General features: G+C 54.8%; 3 protein-coding genes across 5 annotated transcripts in view; 1 reads left to right on the top strand and 2 right to left on the bottom strand.

Moving 5' to 3' along the window:
• Positions 1-54: 54 nt before the first annotated feature.
• Positions 55-9,266, bottom strand: KAT2A (lysine acetyltransferase 2A). Its single transcript, XM_008012670.3, has 18 exons — positions 8,864-9,266; positions 8,604-8,727; positions 8,132-8,277; positions 7,938-8,027; positions 7,450-7,631; positions 7,158-7,349; positions 6,210-6,316; positions 5,808-5,918; positions 5,578-5,714; positions 5,288-5,496; positions 4,935-5,061; positions 3,659-3,769; positions 1,842-1,985; positions 1,435-1,549; positions 1,303-1,339; positions 1,159-1,222; positions 940-1,024; positions 55-783 (listed from the first exon to the last, which is right to left on the bottom strand). Exons 1-18 carry the CDS (start codon positions 9,200-9,202, stop codon positions 590-592), a joined length of 2,514 nt encoding a protein of 837 aa, XP_008010861.1. The 5' UTR covers positions 9,203-9,266; the 3' UTR covers positions 55-589.
• Positions 9,267-10,537: 1,271 nt separating this feature from the next.
• Positions 10,538-11,510, top strand: HSPB9 (heat shock protein family B (small) member 9). Its single transcript, XM_073005303.1, has one exon. It carries the CDS (start codon positions 10,728-10,730, stop codon positions 11,190-11,192), a length of 465 nt encoding a protein of 154 aa, XP_072861404.1. The 5' UTR covers positions 10,538-10,727; the 3' UTR covers positions 11,193-11,510.
• A 994-nt stretch (positions 11,511-12,504) lies between these two features.
• Positions 12,505-23,519, bottom strand: part of RAB5C (RAB5C, member RAS oncogene family) — a 29,656-nt gene continuing 18,641 nt past the window's right edge. For 2 of the 3 annotated variants that reach the window (XM_008012661.3, XM_008012660.3), the window contains exons 2-6: positions 17,420-17,673; positions 15,737-15,888; positions 15,349-15,471; positions 13,958-14,051; positions 12,505-13,424 (exon numbers count right to left, since the gene is read on the bottom strand). In XM_008012661.3, the coding sequence (XP_008010852.1) occupies positions 13,309-13,424; positions 13,958-14,051; positions 15,349-15,471; positions 15,737-15,888; positions 17,420-17,585 (651 nt within the window). In that variant the 5' untranslated portion in view covers positions 17,586-17,673 and the 3' untranslated portion in view covers positions 12,505-13,308. Of the gene's footprint in view, positions 13,425-13,957; positions 14,052-15,348; positions 15,472-15,736; positions 15,889-17,419; positions 17,674-18,551; positions 18,624-23,519 lie in introns of those variants that run through there. The other variant, XM_073005302.1, reaches the window with a different exon arrangement.

Here is a 23,519-nt window from a genome sequence, read left to right as displayed (position 1 = left end):
GGGGGGCCAAGGTGAGCCTGCTAAGGCTGGGACTATACCAAAGAAACAATCACACAGAGAAATAAAAAGCTTTATTGTTCCCTCTAAGGGATTAATGCCAGGGAATGAATGGTCCCCATACCCCCACCCCGGGGGAGACTGACAGTACAGTACCGGACAAGGCATGGCCCCCTCCAGTTTGGACTGAACTTCCAACCCCTGAAGCCATCACTCAAGCTAAAATGAGCAGTCCTGGTCCTCAGGGAAATAGCCACCTGGGCCAGGCCCAGGAATCCAAGCCTCCAAAGCTCTTAGGGACCAGGTCTGGGGGCCACCACGGCTGGGCAAGGTTCATCCCTAGCCACCAGCCACTCTAGAGGGACTGGGCCCCAACCCAGGAGACCTCTCACACACAGTGAAGGCTGGGACAGAGCTGCAGGCTTGGGGGTGCCTGAAGGTCCAGAAAGGGCTGCAGGATCAGGGGCCGGAGGGCCCTTGGCTAGAGTGTCTCAAGCCGAGTTGGGTCCGTGGGGCCAGGGCATCCCCTAAGGATCAGATCAGAATCCGAGGTGGAGACATTCAAGGTCAGGGCTGTGGCCCAAAGCTGGGCCTACTTGTCAATGAGCCCTCCCTCCTTGAGCTTGAAGTAGAAGAACTTCTCCAGGGCGCTGGCGCAGCGGCAGTACTCGCTGTCCGGAGGGTTGTACTCGCGGCAGTTGGCGATGACCCGCTGCAGGTCAGCCACAAAGAGCTTCCGGGTCACATAGTAGCGGCTTCGCAGCCGCTCAGTCATGGTCTTCAGGTCTGGGGCAGCAGGAGGCGGAGCACAGCTTTAAGAGGCTGAGGACCACGGCAGGGCTGTCCACCGGGGTGGGCCCCATGGGGCTGCAGGGCGCAGTGAGGGCAGGAGCAGGTATGGGGATGGAAGAGGGGGAAGGAGATGGAATGGAGGGTCCTCACCAATGGGGAAGCGGATGACCTCGTAGTAGTCAGGGGCCTCCGACTTCTTCACAGGCTCCATGAAGGGCCAGGCACTGGGGTGCGACTGGAGAGAAGAGCCGAGCTGGGGACAGCCCTGCTGCACCCACGCCAGCCCGAGGACGCCACCCACCTCACACTGCATCAAGAGGCCACAGCCATTGGTGCAGGGGCCCCGGAAAGGCAACCTGGTCTCCCCACCTTGATTTGGGCCAGCAGGTTTTTGAGGGTTGTGTAGAGCTGGTCGGGGTCCTTCAGCTCCTTCCTGGGGCGAGACACACCAAGTCTGAGGCTCCGAGTCCCTCTGCCCCGCCCCCAACCTGGCTCCTTTAACAACTCACTCACCCCTTCTCCTTCCCCAACGGCTTCCAGCCCGTCTCTCCTGCAAAGTGGGAAGTGGGAGAATGTCTCTAAGAATGCCGGTCCGCACCCCAAGCAGCGTGCCCCCAGTACCCCGCAACCGAGACCTCTGCTTACGAATGCCAGGGACACTCTCCACAGGGATCTGCCTCACGCCCTCCTTGAAGCAGCTGAGCCCCGGGTAGACCTTGCGGATCTGGGCCTGTTTGCGCTCAATCAGCTTCTTGATGATCTGAGGGAAGGAAGGGTCTAAGGGGCCAGATCCAGCCCCAGCAACAACCCCTCCCAGGGCCACAGTCAGAGCCACCAGCTGCACCCACCCAGTTGCAATGCCACCTAATCCAGCACCTCCCCTCATACCTTCCCCAAGGGAGCAGAGCAAGAACCAAGATCCTGGCCTGTCCCCTCCTCACTCACACACACACATACACGCATGTACACGTAGTACAGGTCTACACACGTGCGCTCGCCCTCTGCATGCACATTCATGAAAACTCCCACAGATGCGCACGTGCGCACACCACCTCTTTCTGCTTCTTGATGATGTGGGATAGCTCTGTGTAGGGGATGCGGGGATTCAGCTCACACTCCATCAGTGTCGCTCCCTCGTAGTCCTTGATGTAGCCCAGGTATCGGCTTTTGGGCACCTTGATGTCCTTGGAGAAACCCTGGGGGGTGGATGGTCATGACCCAGTCCATCCATATTTCCCAACTTCTACAGTCCCTCCCCTGGGAGCACCAGAGGGGTGGCACGTGCCATGTGACACCTTCTGCTCCTGAACCTCCTCCTGGGGCACTGAGGGTTTGAACTGTCCCTGGAAAGGTCCCAGGTCAGCTGCCCACTCCTGACTCATCCCGAAGAGCCCCCGAGTTCCTTCAGGCTGCTTTACTGGTCCCCCAGTTCCTCCAGGCTGCTCTACTGGCCCCCCAGTTCCTCCAGCCTGCTCTACTGGCTCCCCAGTTCCTCTGGCCTTCTCTACTGGCCCCTCAGTTCCTCCAGCTTGCTCTACTGGCTCCCCAGTTCCTCCAGGCTGCTCTACTGGCCCCCCAGTTCCTCCAGGCCGCTCTACTGGCCCCCCAGTTCCTCTAGCCTGCTCTACTGGCTCCCCAGTTCCTCCGGCCTTCTCTACTGGCCCCCCAGTTCCTCCAGCCTGCTCTACTGGCCCCCCAGTTCCTCCAGCCTGCTCTACTGGCCCCCCAGTTCCTCCAGCCTGCTCTACTGGCCCCCCCAGTTCCTCCAGCCTGCTCTGGCTCCCCAGTTCCTCTGGCCTTCTCTACTGGCCCCCCAGTTCCTCCAGCCTGCTCTACTGGCCCCCTAGTTCCTCCAGCCTGCTCTACTGGCCCCCCCAGTTCCTCCAGCCTGCTCTACTGGCCCCCCAGTTCCTCCAGGCTGCTCTACTGGCCCCCAGTTCCTCCAGCCTTCTCTACTGGCCCCCCCAGTTCCTCCAGGCTGCTCTACTCGTCCCCCAGTTCCTCCAGGCTGCTCTACTGGCCCCCCAGTTCCTCCAGCCTGCTCTACTGGCCCCCCAGTTCCTCCAGGCTGCTCTACTGGTCCCCCAGTTCCTCCGGCCTGCTCTACTGGCCCCCCAGTTCCTCCAGCCTGCTCTACTGGCCCCCCAGTTCCTCCAGCCTGCTCTACTGGCCCCCAGTTCCTCCAGCCTGCTCTACTGGCCCCCCAGTTCCTCCAGCCTGCTCTACTGGCCCCCCAGTTCCTCCAGCCTGCTCTACTGGCCCCCCAGTTCCTCCGGCCTTCTCTACTGGCCCCCCCAGTTCCTCCAGGCTGCTCTACTGGCCCCCCAGTTCCTCCAGGCTGCTCTACTGGCCCCCCAGTTCCTCCAGCCTTCTCTACTGGCCCCCCAGTTCCTCCAGCCTTTTCTACTGGCCCCCCAGTTCCTCCAGCTGCTCTACTGGCCCCCCAGTTCCTCCAGGCTGCTCTACTGGCCCCCCAGTTCCTCCAGCCTGCTCTACTGGCCCCCCAGTTCCTCCAGCCTGCTCTACTGGCCCCCCAGTTCCTCCAGCCTTCTCTACTGGCCCCCCCAGTTCCTCCAGGCTGCTCTACTGGCCCCCCAGTTCCTCCAGCATGCTCTACTGGCCCCCCAGTTCCTCCAGCCTGCTCTACTGGCCCCCCAGTTCCTCCAGCCTGCTCTACTGGCCCCATAGGCCCCCATTCTCCCCTGGGGCAGTGGCAGCAGAGGAAAGAAGATAGGCATGGATACTTTCCTGGCAGGTGTCAGGTGAAGTAGGGGACATAAAGGGACTCCTACTCCATCCACAGAGGGGCTGGACAGAATGACCCCAGGCTTCAGGCAAAGGACCAGTGTGGGACAAGGCTACGGGTCACCTGCTTTTTGAAGTAGCCGATGGCGTACTCGTCCGCGTAGGTGAGGAAGTAGAGAATGTTGTGCTTGATATGATACTCCTTCAGGTGGTTCATCAGGTGGGTCCCATAACCCTGTGGGGGAGGGGAGCAGGACTCACCAGGAGCTGAGGATGGGCCTGGTGCTGGAGAGGTCTCAGAGCCCAGAGTGGAGCGGGTGGATTGGAAAGGAGGTGGGGAGAGGGAGAGCATCCAGGCAAAGCGGAAGAAAGGCAGCTGACAGAGGGAGGGGAGTTTATGGGGGGAAAGTGAAAGGTACAGGCTTTCTAAGCTCACTCTGGGCCAGGTGCAGTGCTTCCTGTTTTACAGACCGATTCTCAACCCCAGAGGCGAGTATTACCACCTCTATTTTAGAAAAGAGAAAACTGAAACTCAGCTATGTTAGGAAATGTGTTCAAGCTCAGGCTGCCAGCCGTGGCAGGGCCGGGTCCAAACCCAACACAGGCCAGAGATTCCCAGTCCCTGGGCCTCAGAGTTGGGAGAAGAGGGAGAGGGAGTCACCAGAGGCCTGAGCAGGAGCAATGGCTCCCACACATCAGGGCCAACGATGCGCCACGCAGATCTGAGGTATGTGACACACAGAGCCAGCGACCCTACGAGGGGGTCTGTTGTAACAAAGGACAGAAGCCAAGGCTATCAGCATAGGACTACTGTAATAACGGTTAGTTTGGCTGGTCACCGTGGCTCACACCTGTAATCCCAGCACTTTGGGAGGCCGAGGCGGGTGAATCACTTGAGGTCAAGAGTTGGAGACCAGCCTGGGCAACATGCTAAAACCCTGTCTCTACTAAAACACAAAAGTTAGCCAGATGTAATGGCGCATGCCTGTAGTCCCAGCTACTTGGGAAGCCAAGGCACGAGAATCACTTGAGCCTAGGAGGTCGAGGCTGCAGTGAGCCCTGATCATGCCTCTGCACTCCGGCCTGGGTGAGAGAGACCCTGTTTCAAGAAATAAAAAAAAAATAAAAAGTAAAGTAATTAATTCCCCCATGTATGTAAATGTTCTTGTGATGAAGAAAATCCTAGTCCACAGGTCACCAAAGCGTGGCCGCCTCTTGGGCTCCGTCTGTGAACAGGTGGTTTCCTAATCCACAGTTATCAAAGTACGGCTGCCACCTTGTGGGGATGTGAGGAACGGGCCACTAAGAGAAGAGCAAGGGGCTGCTGCATCCCACACATCCCGCTGCTCCGAGCTGGCCCAAACTCCGGAGCGAGCCGGGGGCTGGGGAGCCACACTCACCTTGACCTGCTCATTCGAGGTGACAGCACAGAAGACAATCTCCGTGAAGCCCTGGGTGGGAAACATGCGGAAGCAGATGCCACCGATGACCCGCCCATCCTTGATCAAGGCCAGAGTCTTGTGCTTCCTAAGAGAGAGGTGGGCACGTCACAGCCCCTGCCTGTTTCCTTCAGGTCCCCAGAGCCCTGGAAGTCTGAACTGTAGTCAGGGTTGGGCAGTGAGAAATAAGAATGCTCAAAGGTTGAACTTCAGAAGTGGGGAGCAGGGGATCTTCAATTTTGAGGAGTCAAGAGGCCGAGGAGGAAGGGACCCGGGGGTGCTGCCCTGGGGGAGGGGCTCTCTGGGGCACGCACGGGTCAAAGACGAGGCGAGCGATATACTCCTTAGGCATGCGTGGCAGCTGGTGGGAAAAGACATTCTGCAGCCCCACGAGCCACAGCAACACCCGCCGGTTGGCCTTGGGCGTCAGCGAGTTGCCGATGACGTGGAACTCAATGATGCCACGGCGCTCCTCCAGGCGGGCTGTCTCATCCCGGGCCGCATTGGCCGAAAGCAGGCTCGTCTGGGCACAGAAGAGGGGCAGTGAGCTGGGGTTTCAGGTTGGTGGAGGTCCCCCAACTGGTCAGCAGGTCGGGCTGCCCACCTCAGGCCCCAGCATGGCAGCAGGGTCAGTGATGGTCAGCATGACCTCATTGACTAGCTCCATGGGGATGTCGCCCATCACACGGAGCCTCTTGGCATCCTCCAGGGTCAGGTTCTCCGGGAGCTTCCTCTTCTCGCCTATTGGGGAGGCAGGCAAGGTTGGTCAGGATCAGTAAAAAAAGGTTTGGGAAGGAGTGAATGATGGTCAGAGGTCAGGGATCAAGTATCCACCTGGCATAGGCTCGGCCCCTGCAGAATCCAGACTCAGGGAGCTGTTGCTGCCTCCGCCCATGCTGGGGCTGAAGATGGGGGTGCTGGGAACAACTGCTGCACTGACCGAAGCTGAGGAGAGAGAGAGAGAAGTCAGGGACGGGGGGACTGAAGCTGAGGAGAGAGAGGGAGAGAAGTCAGGGACAGGGGGACTGAAGCTGAGGAGAGAGAGAGAGAGGTCAGGGACGGGGGGACTGAAGCTGAGACAGAGAGAGAGAGAAGTCAGGGATGGGAGGGCTGAAGCTGGTGGCAGGTCCCTCAGTGGGATCCAGGGCCTCTGGCCCAGCTGAGCCCTCTTCCACCCAGGAGGCTTAGCTCAGCCAGGCAGGCCAGACACCCTACAGAGCATACCATGGCACATACCTGGCCGGGGCACCAGCTGTGTCCCCTCTGAGGGTGGCATGGTGAAGCCTGACTCCCAGATTGGAGAGTTTGCCCCATAGATCTCCTCCTCCAGCATGGACAGGAATCTGTAGGGAGGACACAGTCTGTCCCACAACTCTGTTCTCCAAGGGTGCAGCCTGGGCCAGGCGGCAGAGGGACTGGAGGCTGGTCAGAGCAGACCCTGCTCTTAGGGAACTGGGGACCTGAAAGAGGGGACAGCCCCTGTCTTCTGGGAGCCTCCAATTGAAGGTAAGACAACAGGACACATCCAGGACAGAGATCAAAGAAGCTCAGTTTCACCATGCTGTGTGGCACAGGGAGACACGTCTGAGCTGATGTCATCCTGTGCTGTGTGGCCAGGCAGGGCACCTTGTCACCCTGAATCCCCTCACTGCCCTCAGTATCAAAATGGGCTCAGACTCCACCCCACCTTGCCATCTTTTGTTCCCACCTGATGGCGGAGGGCACTAGAGAGCCAGGATTCGTCAGTGAGGGTTTTTTGAACAGGGGAGTTATGACCCAGATTTTAAAAGGTGTGGCCGAACAGAAGAAAATTGTACAGAAAAGACCAGAACAGGAGTAGAAATTGGTTTCACTTCAAGCATAAGCTCTGATTTCTTGGAGAGCTGTGCAGGGAAGGAGTCTGAGGCTGTGTCCAGGCCCCCATGGGAAACAATTAGTAACATCTACCGGGGCGTAGGGTGGGGTGGGGGCAGCGTTAGCTTGGGCTATGTACCTGCCATCCCCAGACTAGTACTAGCAAGTTGCTTCTGGGCCATGGGCAAGTCTGCCAGGTAGACGCCCAGATCCCAGAAGGCCCATGGAGGGAGAGGAGGGACCAATCCAGGAAGCCTTCCTGGAAAAAAGGGGACAACAGGGAGGATGTGAACTTGGGGCCAAATCCTGATAGGCCAGAAGGAGCCTTACTTGGGGAAGTGAGTGAGGATGAGGGTCCTCTTCTCGGGCACCAATTTGTCCTTCTCCACTCGGAACTTTTCCAGCAGCTGCCGGCGGGTAACGGTGAAAATGGACCGGAGAAGGCTTCGCCCAAAGACATGAGTGGTTTCGTAGCGGGGGAGACTATCACAGCTCTGGGGCACGTGGCAGTAACAGAGCCATCTGGAGTAGGGAGTTGAGGGGGAGACAGGTGAGGGCGGAAACCACTGAACCCAGGCTGGGCCTGCAAGCCTGCCACGAAGCTGCCCCTGGCTGGGCCTACCTGGTGTAATTGACCTTGTAGGTAGCCACATCTTCAGCCTGAGACCTCTGCCGAAACTGGGCAGGTGTCTCAAGCTTCCAGTAGTTAAGGCAGAGCAAGAACATCTTTGAGAGCTCGAACATCGTCTGCCGCTCCCGGGGAGCCAGGTGACTAAACTTGTACTGCACAAAGTTCAGCACACCCTGAGAAGGGGTGGGTGGGGAATAACACCAGGAATGAGATGTGAGCAGCCTGCAGGGCCTTCTTAGACAAAGGAAGATGCTCCCTGAGGCCAGGGACAAGGTTCTCCTCTCTCTCTCGGGTGCTCTCTATAGAAAAGCTCTGCCCCTCCCTACCACGATGCCCACCCTGAGGTTAGCACAAAACACCCTCCCTTCTCTGAACCTCCCCACTGTTCTCAGCTTGAGGAGGATGGAGAACACAGGCTCCCCACTCCTCCAAGCTGTCCCCAATTCTTCTCTCCGCTATCTCCAATTTCCCTATCCCACCTGCTCAATATTAGGTTTCTCAAATGGAGGGCTGCCCAGGGACCCCTCCACCACGGGCCGGGTCATCTGCAGGATGCACTTCCGCAGGAGCTAGAGAGAAGAGGAAGGGGCATAGAGGGGAGCGGGGCAGAGCTGCAGACAACCCCTCAAGGCCCCACCTCCTTCATTCACACCCTCCTTCAGTAGAAGCTCACCTTGAAGAGGTAGAAATAGACCTGCTTGGTGTCTGTGTCCTCCTCCTTGTGAACAGACATGAAAAGATTCTCCACATCCACCACCATCCCCAGCAGCCGGTTTATTTCATCCTCTGACACATTCTCCAAGTGAGATACGTGGTCAGCTGCAAGACAGATGGCAGAGTTGGGAAAAATTGATAGAAGAAATCAACAAGGCTTCTTGACCCTCTTCACAGCCAACCAAGATGCACACTCCGTCCCTCCAACCAGTGTGACCAACAGTGAGACTGACTGCTGCGATAACAGCCATTGGGTTGCCTGGGCCTGTTCTGGGCTGAGAGATTTCCTTTCCCCTCCCTTGGTGCATACACACCCCCCAACCCAATCCCTCCTTCGAGGCATCTTTGATTTTTTCAGGGATGAGGCTTTGTGGCACTTGTCACCCTGTCCAAGCAGCTGCCCCCAGCTCCAAGGGCGCTGCCTGCCTTACCCAAGGGATGCTCACAACTGCGGCACAGCTCACTCAGGTTGGCAGCTGGCTGCTGCAGATCCATGCGGGGTGCAGTGGGGGGCTTGGGGTTTTTCCAGCCATTACACTTACAGGTTTCATTGGCCTGGAGGCGGAAGGATCAGTCAATGATCTATACCTCTGGGGCAAGAGCCGCTCTGCAGCCAGAGCTTTGACCCCACTCCCACCCGAGCCCAGGGATGCCCCAAGCCCCGCCCCTTCACCCCAGGCCCCGCCCCCACCTTGCAAGCCGAGAAGACCCCTAGCTTCTCAAGCTTCTTGGCGCGCGGCAGCCCCCGGACTTGCGCCTTCCTCTGGCTAGCGCGCTGCTGCTGGCTCAGGCCAGGTCGAGCCGGATCCCCCCCGCTCCCGGCCCCCCCACTTCCTACCCCGGGCCCCCCCGTCCCTGTGCTGCCGGCTGGGGCTGCAGCTGGGGCAGGGGCTGGTGCCGGGGTGGGAGTCGGAGTCGGGGCTGAAGCCGGGCTGGGTGCAGGAGTCGGAGTTGGGGCAGGGGCTGGGGACTGAAGGGGCCGGGGCTGCGCAGCCGGGGCCGGGGTCGGGGCCTGGGAAGGTTCCGCCATGGCCTCCCCCGCAGCGGAGAGCGGCGCCGCGCTCCCAGCCCTAGGGCCGCATGGGCAACCGGCGTTCAGTGCGCAGGCGTCGCTGCGCGGCGCGTGACGGGAGTTGTAGTCTTCCAGCGCCTTCCCCCACTGCCTCCAGCTTCCAGACTTTTCTGTCTGGTCTCTTGGCCCCTGACAGCCAAGTGAGGCCTGAGCGAAGGCCCCACATTGACCCCTCTTCACTTGTAATCTCTTTTAATGGTGTCCGGGAGAGTCACGATGGCTGTCCTCTTGGGGACAAGGAGTCTTGGGGACAATCGTGGGGTCTGCCTCTTTCCCGCGCCTCTCTCCCACTTAACCCCCTCCCCCAACTCGCGCACAGGCCCTGCCCCACGGGGCTCCGGACATTGCAGCTGCGGTAAAGATGAGACGTAGCAACAGTTCTGCAGCAGTGTGGTGGTGACTTGAGTGTGTTCTCCTCCTGACATTCACCTGCAGCTTTTCGTGCGCTTTTCTGTATGTATTTAATAGTATCACTCAACAAAAGGGAGTTTATCAGGCCGGGTGGCTGGCTCACGCAGGAGAATCGCTTGAGCCTAGGAGTTCGAGACCAGGCTGGGCAACATAGGGAGAACCCCATCTCTACAAAAAAATAAAAAATAAAGTTTATAGACCGGACGAGGTGGCTCACGCCTGTAATCCTAGCACTTTGGGAGGTCGAGATGGGAGGATCGCTTGAGCCCAGGAGTTCGAGATTACCTGGGCAACATAATAAGACCCTGCCTCTTAAAAAAAAAAAAATCAGTTAACAGCACCAGAGGCATAGCTGTGGTTACGATGGTCACCAAGAAGGGTACTGTGGAGGGTGAGGCAGGGGAGGGCTAAGCCTTTCTCTGTGCACTGGGAGCCGCTCTCCTAAAGCCCCGGCTGCATCTTCATCTTTGTGGCCCGAGCCCAGACCACAGCCTGCATCACAGGAGACCGCGGGGGGCGGATGAATTAATGCAGCCAGAGAGACCAGTCCGCCTCCTCGTCTCGCGTGTCCGCGTGGGGTTGTGGGTGGTCAGGGAGAAGTAGGGTGGATGACCCAGAAAGGCCGCCCTCCCCTGACTTTGTCTGGGAACAATCCTTGCCCCAGGCCTGGTCCTTAGAAGGCAAGACAGCCCCCTTCCAGCTGGGGGATCAATCTGCTGTTGGCTGCGCCGCGGTCCGGCTCCCTCGGGTCTGGCCTGGTCGAGGATCCAGTTCCTTCACAGCTGCGGCCTCCCCGGGGCCCATTAACGAAGGTGGGGAAGGGCGGAGAAAGGGTCAGGGTCTAGGATGAGAGTAGCTGCGGGCGCGCCAGGGCGGTGACAGTCTGGCTCTTGGAGGTAAGATGGGCGTGACTGATTCCGAACTCCGCCTGCATTTGCAGAAGCGAAGGGAACCGAGCGAGCGGAGCTGAGCTCGGCTAGGCCACGGGAGGCCCCTCCTCTCCGGGCGTCCGCGCGCCTAGCTCTGCGCTCGGAGCCTCGCGCCCTTGGACAGCAGTTAGTTGCTGACTCGGATGCAGCCGATCGGTAACACCTTCTCCGAGAGCCGGGTGGCATCCCGGTGTCCCAGCGTGGGCCTCGCTGAACGGAACCAGGTAGCCACAATGCCGGTGCGGCTGCTCAAGGAGAGTCCGCCAGCGCAGGAGGACAATGATCATGCCAGAGACGGTTTCCAAATGAAGATGGATGCCCACGGCTTCGCCCCGGAGGAGCTGGTGGTGCAGGTGGACGGCCAATGGCTGATGGTGATCGGACAGCGGCAACTGGACGGCAGTGACCCGGAAAGGGTCAGTTACCGCATGTCACAGAAGGTGCTCCCATCCAACCTGAATCCTACCGCCATAACCTGCTGCCCGATCCCCTCCGGGCAGCTGTGGGTCAGAGGCCAGTGTGTGGCCCTGGCTCTCTCTGAAGCCCATACAGGACCGTCCCGGAGACTCAGGAGCCTTGGCTCTAAGGCTTCCAACCTGACCCAGTAAACAAACGACCCGATGTGCAGCAGCCTTGGTGTCCGTTGTCTTTTCTGGGGATGGGGGTCAGAGGTAGAGGGACTGGAGGCACAGGAGGCAGGAAAGGCGCCCCCAAGGTGGTGGTCCACCAAGAATCAGGCCTCTTCGGGCAGATCACTTGAGGCCAGGAATTCGAGACCAGCCTGGCCAACATGGTGAAACCCCATCTCTACTAAAAACACAAAAATTAGGTGTGGTGGTGTGGACCTGTAATCCCAGCTACTCGGGAGGCTGAGCAAGAGAATCCTTTGAACCTGGGAGGCAGAGGGAGGTTGCAGTGAGCCAAGATCCTGCCACTGCACTCCAGCCTGGGCCACAGAGTGAGACTGTCTCAAAAAAAAAAAAAAAAAAAAAAAAAAAGGCCGCCTGTGGTGGCTCATGCCTGTAATCCCAGCACTTTGGGAGGCCAAGGCGGGTTGATCACTTGACAGGAGTTCGAGACCAACCTGGCCAACATGGTGAAACCCCGTCTCTACTAAAAATACAAAAATTAGCAGGGCATAGTAGCAGGTGCCTGTAATACTTGGGAGGCCAAAGCAGAAGAATCGCTTGAACTCGGGAGGTGGAGGCTGCAGTGAGTTGAGATCACACCACTGCACTCCAGCCTGGGTAACAGAGACTCTGTCTCAAAAAAAAAAAAAGGAATCAGGCCTCGGTGGCCCTGGGAGAAATTAGAGGGGAGTGTGGTCCTAGCTGAGCAGCAGCTCCGACAGGGAGCAGCAGAGAGCTGAGTGCCTAAACCTGATTCCAGAACCAGTAGAGAGCTGGGTTGGGGCAACTTGGATGTGGTGTGGGGTGCTATGGACAGAGGTGGTGAGGAAAGCCAGGGGCTGCAGTCTTGATCTTAAGACCAGTCCAGCGTTCCAGGGGCTGTTGGGATTCCTTCCTCTTCAGAAAGAGTGAGAGGATCCAGACCCTCTCATTGGTAAAGACCAAACAAAAAAACCCAAAGAGGTTGTTTCAGGTGTTTCAGAGACTGATGATCATCAAATACAGACTGCATGTCACCCCAGTATGATCTGGTAGGTGGGGGAAGGGAAGGGAGCGGTGGAGAAGTGAATACAGGCCCTGAAACCTCAAACGTGGTCAGCCCAGGTCAGCCACCTCATCGGAGCTGCTAACAGTAAAAGCCTCTTTCTCTTGGTTACCATGACCGCCAGCATCCCCTCATATTAGAGGGGAAGATTTTGTTTAACAAGATTCAGTGGTTCATTTTAAATCAATTTCAACTACAGAGGGCACTGTCTGATAAACTGCCAGAGAAAGACAAGGAAGACAAGTGTGAGGTCGATCGATCGGCTGACTATATTGACAAGATACTGATTGGTTACATGTTGAAGAAAACATACAATACAAAATACAGAAAAGTTGGTTCCGTCCCCTCCCACTCCCCCCCTTACCCACCCACCCCCAAATACTCATCATCGTGATTTGGTCAGAACAGGGCTCAGAGCCAGAGGTCGGGGTGACCAAGGGTGGAAGGGTTGTGGGCAATGGGTTCGTGGCTGTCACAATAATGCTGTGATAATGCTGTGGTTTCCCAGCAGGGAGGTGGGGGCGGGGAGGGGGACTGCAGCCTGATGAGAGCCAGCTGAAGGAAGAGCTGCCTCTCCCTTCCTAAGCCCCTTCCCAAGGTCTGCCCCCCCGCCCAAACCCAAGACCACTCCGAACAAGGTGAGGATGTGGATGCTCTTGCTGGGTCTGCTGTTCCGCAGGAGGGAAAGAAAGGGTAGCTGCTCTGACCCCACTGTCCCCATATACAAGGGTGGGGGGACAAGAGCATGTGGCTACTCCCAGCAAGGGAAAATGGGAGAGCAGTAGAAAGGGGAGGAAGTGGGAAGAGCAGAAGATCATATATATTAAAAAAGTGACTTAAGACTTAAAATTGAATTAGTATTTGTACAGAAAGGTGCAGGTGGAATAACTCACTCCGGCCTATGATCAAAATTATATGGAGAAATCATGGTGGACCCCTCCCCCTGCCCCCCCAGTGGTGGCCCCAGTCGTTAAGTGCGATTGGTTAGAGTGGATTCCAGTCGGGTCGTTCAGGTGGAGGAGGTGGGGGCAGTGGGCAGGCAAGGGGGGCTCAGTTGCTGCAGCACTGGCTCCGGCTGGCTGGGTTGTTCTCCTGGAGGTCCACACCTCGGTTTCGGCCTGGAGCACCAGTTGCATTCTGGGGCTCGTTCTTCGGAAGCTTCTTAGCTGTTTGGGAGGGGGAAAAGTGCATTTGTGGGGGGTACCCCAGTAACTCTCCCAGTTCCACTGGAGTAGATTCTGGCCTTTACACCCAATCAGTGATAACTCACATATTGAGGGCTTCTATGGGTCAGGCACATTCTGAGTGTTTTCAGGAAACTGTGGCAAAGAAAGGTTAAATAACTTGCCCAAGGCCACAGAGCTAATGAGTGGTAGAGCCAGGATCTGCAACCCAGGAAGGAAGATTCCAGAGCCAAATGAGCTAAAAACTCCTAGGCAGTGGGTAGGGGTAGTGAAGGCAGGCTCTAAAATGGGTGGCAGGCTACAGGCTCAGAGAGTGAAATGTTGAGACTCTGGCCCAGGCTTCAGGAACTTCTCGGGTGAACAATCGACCTCTACATCTGGGAGTCAGGTGAAGACGAAAACAATTTTATCAGAAGGTTGAAAGTGATGAAGGGACCCTGCAGGCCCACTCTAGACCAGCAGACAGGTGATATGCCCTTGGTGTGGCAGAGAGGAGGGGAGGAGAAGCAACTGACCTATTGCCATGAAGATTTCGTTCACGTTCATTGCAGTCTTTGCTGATGTCTCCATGAACAGCAAACTGTTGTCATCTGCATAGGCTTGTGCTTCCTGGTTTGGATGGAGGTGAGACAGGGTGAGAGGGAAATGTTGGCAGGGGCCAGGGCCCAGGATACAAACCTTCCCTGTTCGAGGGCTTTATCATAATAGAGATCAGCTGGACACACACAGGGGTTTTTCAGGCCTAAGGCTGCCCTGATCTGGGTTTCCCCGCTCATGTATAGCACCTCTCAGCTCACAATCACTGGCAGATGTCTTACCCAGGTTTCCCTAGGTCCACCCTGCCTTCTTGCTCTTCAAAATCACTAGGCTAGGAAATACTTCTAGAAAGTTAACCTACAAATACACTTACATGTTTGCGCAAAAGCACAAAAGTATGTGGATGTCTACTGAAGCACTGTTTTCAGTCTTTTGCTATTATTAGGGATTGGCAAAAAATTACCATATACAGTATGTATAGCACACTGCCATCAATGTAAAGAAAGGGATTAAAAAACACATGCATATTTCTGGAAGGACAACTGGGGAAATTAGAAGAAAAGTTGAGTTTCTAGGGTTAGCAGAGACATTTGTTTTTCAGTAAGTTTAATTAAAAAGTCAACTTACAAGAAAAGATAAGCAGCAGGCTAGTGATCCACATCTACAATACCCCTACCACCAAAGAAAGAGAACCAGGGAGAGGCAGGTGACAGGTAATTCCCTTTAGTCCCACGCTTTCTCTCTCTCTTTTTTTTTTTTTTTTTTTTTTTGAGACAGGATCTCACTGTGTTGCCCAGGCTGGAGTGCAGTGGCACAATCACTGCTCACTGCAGCCTCAAATCTCCTGGCCTCCAGGAGTGAGGCCCCATCTCTTAAAAAAATAAAAACAGCCAGATGCGGTGGCATACACCTATAATCCCAACACTCTGCAGGCTGAGGTGGGAGGATCACTTGAGCTTGCTGGTCTCACTCTTGCTCAGGCTGGAGTGCAGTGGCGCAATCACTGCAGTCTTATACTCCTGGAATCAAGCAATCCTCCTGCCTCAGCCTCTCGAGCAGCTGAGACTACAGGTGCGTGCCACCAAGCCCATCTAATTTTTAAATCTTTTGTAGAGACAGAGTCTTACTATGTCGCCTAGGCTGGTCTCCAACTCCTGGCCTCAAGTGATCCTCCCACTCCAGCCTCCCAAGGCACTGGGATTACAGACAGGAGCCATGTTAGGCCCATGCCTGAGGCACGAGAGGCTCAGCAGATGGAAGCTTCCCCGCTGCCTCCTAGCGCGGCCCTTCTCAAAGCCCCTGAGCAACCTCAACGAGGCCGGGGGAGCTGCTTGCTCCACTCCTTCCCCCACGTCTGTCATCTCCTCACCTGGAATTCCACGGCTCTCTTGCTGGCCAGGTCTGCCTTGTTACCCGCGAGTGCAATGACGATGTTGGGGCTGGCCTGCCTCTGTAGCTCCTTCACCCAGTTCTTGGCCCGTGCAAATGTATCCTGAGGAGACAGGGACAGAATGTCGAAGGGACAGAGAAGGCATTCTGCCCAGGGCCACCCACTAGAGACTCTCAAGTTGGCACAGCCAAATTATCTAAGACACTGCCACCTAAAGATTCTGACGTAATGTCCCCAAAGAGGAAATCTGCCCACCCGCCACCCAGGAACAGAGGGTTAAGCGGCCTGAAATCGGGGCCTTGATAACCCAATCCCTGGGACTCCGAGAAGATGAAGGGAAGAGGAAGAGGCAAGGGGAAATCTTTACTGTGTTGGTGATGTCATAGACCACGATGGCAGCCTGAGCCCCCCGATAGTACATGGGGGCCAGGCTGTGATACCGCTCCTGTCCAGCTGTGTCCCAGATCTCAAACTTGACTGTTGTGTCATCCAGGCAGACAGTCTGTGTGAGGAAGGCCGCTGTAAGAGAGAAGGAGTGTTCAGGGGCAAGGGTGAGTTGGAAGCCACCTCACACAATCCCGCTGCTGCTTCTAGGCTCTGGCACGCAGAAGCCCACCACTGAGATGGGCACAGGGAACCCTCAACCCAGGAGCCAAAGCAGGCCTGAGCAGGGGTGGAGTTTGGATTTTATGTATGTGTCTGGGGGACGGGGTCTGCACAGGCTTTCCAGACCCAGCCCAGGCGAGGGCAGAAGGGAGGCCTGCATGCACCGGGTTGTCTCAGGACCACGCTCGGAAGAGGAATGCAGCAGGGGCAGCAGAGGGGAAGTCTAGGGGAAGCCTGACTCCAAGCACAGAAAGGTGAGCGCCCTCAGACCTCCTCCTCCTGCCACTCAGAGAACAGACCAGCTGGGGACCTCTCCACCCCTCAGTTTGCTCCAGCCCAGGGGTGTCATTGACCTTGGGTTTCCTGAGGACATTCTCACACACTTAGCTATGCTGGGGAAGTACACACTGTTCCACCACCAGGCTGAGGCTGGGTGGCCGCCTTCCCAACCACCCCTGCCACCTCCAGGCACTCCAGCTAGCCACCGCCCCTAGCTCTGACCCAGACCCGTTCCTGTATGGCCACCCTGTGACCCGACCTTCAGTCACTAAGAGGTGACTCCTTAGACAGGGGAAGGCAGGGTGCCTGTACACAGGCTTCAAAGGAGGAGTCCAGAGCTGGAACAGACAGCGAAAGGCCCCTTTGCCCTTGGAGCCAGCAGAGGACCCCAGACAGCCGTGTGTGGAAGGCTGCTTTCCTGGTCTGCCCTCCCCCAGCGTACTGAGGGACCTGGGGCACTGCCTCACTTCCCCTCTCCAGCTCCTGACCCAAATGCTGAGGAGGCAGCAGGGAGACTGCTGACACGGCCCATTTTGTTTCCAGCTGCCTGGAAACCTCCTACCAACCAAGAGAGTAGAGAAAGGATGACTCAAGGCCAATGCCAGTGTTGGCCCCTGCCTCTTGACGTGTGTGCTAGCCACGGAGGCAAGAAGCCGAGGCCAGACCCTCACTCACATCCTAAATGCTGACCACTGGAGAATCAACAACAGGCTGTGAGCTCCAGAAAGTCAGCTTCAGAAACGCCCACCTATCACCCAGCTCTGACTCACCAGGCTGTTCCTCCTTCTGGAAGTGGGAAAGGCCAGGGCACATGGACCACCCGTTATAGTAAGAAGGGGCCTCGAAGATCCAGAGCCAGCCTCTCCCTCCATGAGGCCGGGGCAGTGAAAGGGCCTCAGCCAAGGCCACACAAATCAGGAAGGGGCAGAAACAGGGTGGGAAGCTGGCTTTCCACTCCAGCGAATGCTTACTAGCGATGCTTCAGGGGACTCTGGCATAGAGACCAGGTGCTGGGCTCGATTCCAGAGCCCAGGTGAGGAAGTGCAGCTGCCACCACAGACGCATTTAGTCTCTAATGCAGGCAGGCAGCTTCCCATCTCTTCAAGGTCAAAGCATTTCTTTGGCAACCCTGAGGCCCCTCCCCAACTCCCTTGTGCCCACTCACCTCCGATTGTGCTCTCCTGGTACTCGTGAAACTGTCCCTTGACAAAGCGGAGGACGAGGCTGGATTTGCCCACCGCAGACTCCCCCAGCAGAACCAGCTTAAACTGACAGATCTTGTTCCCAGCGGCTGGTCCATTGGGTCGTGCTGCGCCTCCCCGACCCGCCATTGCCCGTCCAGCTGTAGTGGTCCAGAGAGCGTGCGGGTGGGGACCAGTGCTATGCAGAGAGGCACTTAGTGGGGAGGGGGACCTCCAACTGTAGGGGAGAAATGAGAAGTACTGGGTTAGTTCAGAGGCCGTTGCCCGGTGTGTCCTTAAATTACAGATCTTTCCCTCTGGCCTCACTAAGACCTAGCTGACTGCTTCCCCTCACCTCACCTCCCTACCCTCCCCACTAGAGGTCAGGAGGCCTCACTGGGCTACATTAGACGTCTACCGGCTCTACCACCATCTGAGCCGTAAAGAGAATGGTCTCCCAACTTCAGGCTCATGGTTCTGAGCAAACACATTGACTTCTGGGTCCCAAATATGTACATTCACTTAAAAGGTGACGAATGAATGTGTGACAGCCTGGTGACAGTTAAGTCAACAGGCTTTTGCGGCAAAATTTAAAAAAAAAAAAAAAAAAAAAAGCTTAGGAAGATACTAGGATTTAGGTCAACAATGAAGTTCCAGTCTGGTAGCCAGGACCACAATGGTAAGGCAGACAGGGGCCCAGGGGGTCCTGGTAGAAAGCTCCTCAGAAAAGGTGCTTGGCCAACCTTGTGGGCTGGGCATTCAGGGACCAGGGCCTGGCCAGCACAAGTTATTATTAACATAGCCATTTTTCTCCTGCCACCTTCAGAAGGACTGACCGACTTTCAGTCTAAGGCTGGACTGTGCTCCTCTGTGCACCAGAATCAAAGCAATGTTTCACTCTCTCATCCTGAGCCTTCTTCCCTAGTTCTCTCATTTTTGATGGGCCAAAGTCTCGCGCCCATTAAAAAACAAAACACACAGAAACAAACCCATACTGAAACACACACAAAGCAAACACACAGAGAAACACACAAACACACCCCAAAACACACACAGAAACACACCAAAACAGACACCAAAACACACACCGAAACAAACACACACGGAAACACACACCGAAGTCAGAGCTCTGCCGCAGTCAGCACAGCTACCAACTTTCCCTTTTTCAATAGAGACCTCAGTTCCATTCTCTACTGGCAGAGATGGGGTGATGGAGAGAAAGAAGAGGCAGGAGGTGAGGGAGGGCAGAGACCAAGTCCTGCACCCCCAACAACTGGTGTTCCAGCCCCGACATCCGAATCACTTGGTTGGTGACAGCTTCAGAGGCTCGAGTTTTTGTTTTTGGTAAGTTTTGGAATTGCAAAGACACATGAGGAGCCTATCTCTAGAAGCCTCTAGAAGACATAAGTGGATGTCTTCATCAGACATATACATCTGATGTTAACAGACATCAGGATATATACAGAATGTTTTACAAACAGGTCCTATGAGTAGGTATTAAGTACTGAACACCGTTCAGCGTTTGAACCTGGGTTGGAAAGAAAAGGTTTTTATTAGGCTTCCCTTTGCATAATGGAGTCTAAGATCCCAGGGAGAGCCGTGATCTGCCCCTGAGCAAGGGAAGTACATTCCCTCAGAGTCAAGGGACAGCAGTGTGGATGAACAGGAGGTGTCTGTGGGAAGCAAATGGTGCACACTCATGCAAGAAGCTGACAGCAAAGGGCTTGTTTTGTTCAACCTCAAATCGTTTTCCACATCCAAGTTCTCCCAGCAACTCATTTAAAAAGTGAGCTTCAGGAAGAATGATTCACTAGCCAGAAACAACAGTTTCCTTTCTGGACAGAACCAAAGGAAAAGAGGTTTGAAATGGGGCCCACCTCTTCCCCAAAAGTACAAGGAAGGAAGTACGGGGTGGTGGGTCTCAATTAGCAACCAGAAATACCATGTAAATATTTCAAAGTTATGCCATTTCAATATTTCATAGTTTAAGAAGCTTTTTTGTTTTGTTTTGTTTTTTTGAGCTGGAGTCTCACTCTGTCGCCCAGGCTGGAGTGCAGTGGCGCGATCTCTGCTCACTGCAAGCTCTGCCTCCCGGGTTCACGCCATTCTCCTGCCTCAGCCTCCGGAGTAGCTGGGACTACAGGCGCCCGCCACCACACCCGGCTATTTTTTGTAATTTTAGTAGAGACAGGGTTTCACTGTGTTGCCACTGTGGTCTCGATCTCCTGACCTTGTGATCCGCCCGCCTCTGCCTCCCAAAGTCCTGGGATTACAGGCGTGAGCCACCGCACCCAGCCTTAAGATACTTTCTCATTTCACCCCAGTCAATGAAGAGACAAGGTCTGCGCTTTCTAATTCTTAGAGATGCCCTCCTCACGGTGCCTATGTGCATACTAGGAACTCAAAGAGTGCTGACTGAAGGAAATAATTTTTTTTATTTTTTAAAGAAACAGGGTCTCACTGTGCTGCCCAGGCTGACAACCTGTGAGGCAACCTGTGGTGTGACCACAGCTCACTGCAGCTTCCAAGATCCTACTGCCTCAGCCTCCCAACAGGTATACACTACCACACCCAGCTAATTAAAATTTTCTTTTTTTTTTTTTTGGCAGAGACGGAGTCTCACTCTGTTGCCCAGGCTGGTCTCCAACTCCTGGCCTCACGCAACCTCCCACCTCAGCTTCCCAATTGCACAACCATTATCTCCTTCAAGCTTTACAACAACCTCCATTTTTCAGATAGATAAATTAACATTCATATATTAAATGTCCTGCTCATGGTCACCTAGCCTACAGGTGACAGAACCCCCAGCCCCACCACAGACACGATGCCATCCTCCCTGCTGTGGAAGAACAGTGGAGGCAGTGCCTGCCCTATCTTTGGTTTAGGGCTGCTAGGTGAATGAGACTCTCTTTTTGTGGCAGCAGCTTTGCTGGTCCAGGAAGGTCTAGCTCTAGCTGGCTTTAGCAACAGTCACAGTAATCTTGCAGTTTCTGAGTGTCCTCAACAGTGGGAGGAGCCGCCCCGAGCCAGGCAGGACGACAGCGACAGAGGGAAAACCACAGTGGAATTACAAGTTGGTTATTACCATGAATCCACGTGACACAGAGTCTTGGCTGAGCAACAGTCTGTGGCTGGGGCACTAGAGGAGGAGGTATGAATGAACTGGGAGATGGTAATAGAAAACCAAGTTTCTGATTCCAGAAAAACCATCCCGGTGCTGAGGGTACCGGGATGGGGAGTAACCAGCACCTACAGGTTGAGAAAAATAGAGGTAACAGATCTAAGTCTTGTCACTACCAAACCACAGGGTTAGAGGGACAGAATGTGATTTTTAAAAACAAGCCAGAAGGGGAGACAAAAAACTCTCCTGCAGTAGTTCTCAACAGTGCCTGTACATTGAAGTCATCTGTGCAGCCAGCCCCTCAAGATTCCCATGAAGGTTTGGAGCAGGGCCCAGCATCTGCAGGTGCCACTGAAGCACAGCCAGGGCTGGAGCATCTGGCATAGAGAGAGTGAGCACAGACAATGGCTTTCCACACCACGGGTGTGACTATCTCCTGCCACTTCTGAATCACTTTGTAGAAGCCACCTGAGCTGAGCCTCAGTGTCCTCATTACTAATATGGGGCACACCAGGGTTAATGGCAGTGTTTGCCAGGTGTCTCACACACATCATGTTGAGTAAACAGTAGCTAAGAGTACTGACATGGTTATTTTTAACACTTTCTCCAAGACTATTGGTGAACAGACTCTGGCCATCCCATTGAACTCAGGCTCTCCCTGGCATAAACTAGCTGGTGACATGTTCTGCCTGGTCACTGATCCTGCCTTCCAGAGATACCTGAGCAGGCACACACAGCACTTTTTATGGTCTGTTGCCTCGTAGTTTTCCCGGCCCTGCTTGGTGATCACATAAGCAGTGGTGTCCAACCTTTGCAGTCAACAAAGCCCAAGGAAGCCAATTTTGCTAGGAAAGGCACACGGAGGTATGAGGGTGTCTAAGCCAGGTGAAGGCCAGACCGAGAGCCCGAGGAAGCATTATACCCTCTCCCCTCAAGCCTGGGAAACTGAAGACATGGTGGGTAGTAAGGTGAATGCATTCAGTGAGCTGTCCTACCTCCCAGGGATGGGCGTCTGACTAAGAATCTTTCCTCTTGAACCCCTGGCAAAAATTATCCACTTGTGCAGTCAGGTGATGGAATTATAACCAAATCTGACACAGTTTTCAAAGTCTTGAGACAAAAATCGAATTCTCCGTAAGAGCTAAAGTTACAGTCAAAGTTGATTTTTTTAAATTAGCTGACTTTGTGGTACACGCCTGTAATCCCAGCTACTTGGGAGGCTGAGGCACAAGAATTGCCTGAACCCAGGAAACAAACTGCAGTGAGCCGAGATCGTGCCATTGCACTCCAGCTTGGGGCAAAAGACTGAAACTCTGTCTCAAAAAAAAAAGTTGACTTTTTTTCACGAGTACGATGGCAGTGCTGGAGCTTCAGATGTAGGGAGAAAGACTGTCCTTGCTGTGGACCCACCATCCGAATCAGAACCCTGGCTTGTTCAGAGGCCACTAAGAACAAGCACCAGTCCCAACCTCATGTCTTCCACAGCAAAGGGGAGAAAATGTATAAGGACTTGGAGTCACACTATTCTCCTATTAATACAATGCACATGGAAGGGCAGAAGGGATCTAAGCTTCTAAACACTCCAGCCCCATGCACAGGCACTTCTGGGCCAAGGGTAGGAGAGAAAGAGAAAGAAAAATGGGGCACTGTTCTTCCCTGCTCTGGGGTTCCCTCAGCTCTGGACACTACAGGTCAGTGGGTCTCAAATTTTTTCTTTTTTATTTTATTTTTATTTTTTTGAGTAGAATCTTGCTCTGTCACCCAGGCTGGCGATCTCTGCTCACTGCAACCTCTGCCACCCAGGCTCAAGCGATTCTAATGCCTCAGCTTCTAGGAGTAGCTGGAACTATAGGCATATGCCATGACACCCGGCTAAATTTTTCTGTACTTTTTGTAGAGGCGGGATTTCACCACATTGGCCAGGCTGGTACCAAACTCCTGGCCTCAAGTGATCCGCGTGCCTCAACCTCCAAAAGTGCTGGGATTACAGGTGTGAGCCACCTGTAATTTTTTTTTTTTTTTTTTTTGCTGTTGTTTGAGATAGTCTCACTGTTGCCCAGGCTAGAGCAGTAGTGCAATCACGGTTTACTGCAGCCTTGACCTCCCAGGTTCAAGCAATCCTTCTACTTCAGCCTCCAGTCAAACTCTTTTTCACCAGAATCACCTAGGGCCTTTAGAAATACCCTGACCAACTGAATTAGAATCTCTAGAGATGGAGTCCAGAAATCAATATTTTAAAAATAAGTTCCCAGAGTGATTTTAAGCAGTTGATCGAAGCACGAGAGCTATGGTTGATATAGGAAGGAGGGAGAAATCCAAGAGACAGAAACGCACCCCCGATCAGCGCTGTGCACAACCCCTAAGTGTGCACGTGTAAGACTATGAATGTGGGAGGGGTCTTCAGCTTCACTCAGCAACTAGAGCCTTCTCCAAGACACCAGATGCTGCTGCAATTGCTCCCGCTAGCCTCCCTTCAAAAGTTTCACCTTTCTCTCCTCTAATCCACGAAGTCAGCCACTTCGTATGTTTTGTCCTTCCTGGTAAAAGGGTGAGCAATTAAAGCTGATGAGTGTCTCTTGTGCTTCCTGTTTGCTTTAGAGACTTCCTCCAGCTGAGAGTCCTGGCACAGCCTGGAGAGCAAGCTGATTAGGGAAACCAATCAGACTGTTGACCAGGGAGTGCAGGGTGTACAGACTAGCTCACTCAAGGTTAGCGGGGCGGCCTGAGAACAAGTGGCCCCGCCCAGGGTCCCCTGGAGGTGCTTCTGACCAGTGACTCTTCAGCTACATTTTATCCTGGAACAAGGCATTCCTGAATATTTAAACAAGAGTCCAGCAACAAAACAAAGCGAACCAAACCAAAACAAAACAAAACGACAGCAGAAAGGAGTTGTTAAAGGGAGCAAGGGGCACAGGAGGAGAGGAAACTCAGTTCAAAGGCTAAAGTGGAAGACATTTGATTTA

This window comes from Chlorocebus sabaeus, chromosome 16, assembly GCF_047675955.1.
Source record: "Chlorocebus sabaeus isolate Y175 chromosome 16, mChlSab1.0.hap1, whole genome shotgun sequence".
In the NCBI taxonomy this organism is placed as follows: domain Eukaryota; kingdom Metazoa; phylum Chordata; class Mammalia; order Primates; family Cercopithecidae; genus Chlorocebus; species Chlorocebus sabaeus.
The sequence above is the reverse complement of the archived record's forward strand: the minus strand, read 5'-3'. Positions and strand labels throughout refer to the sequence as shown.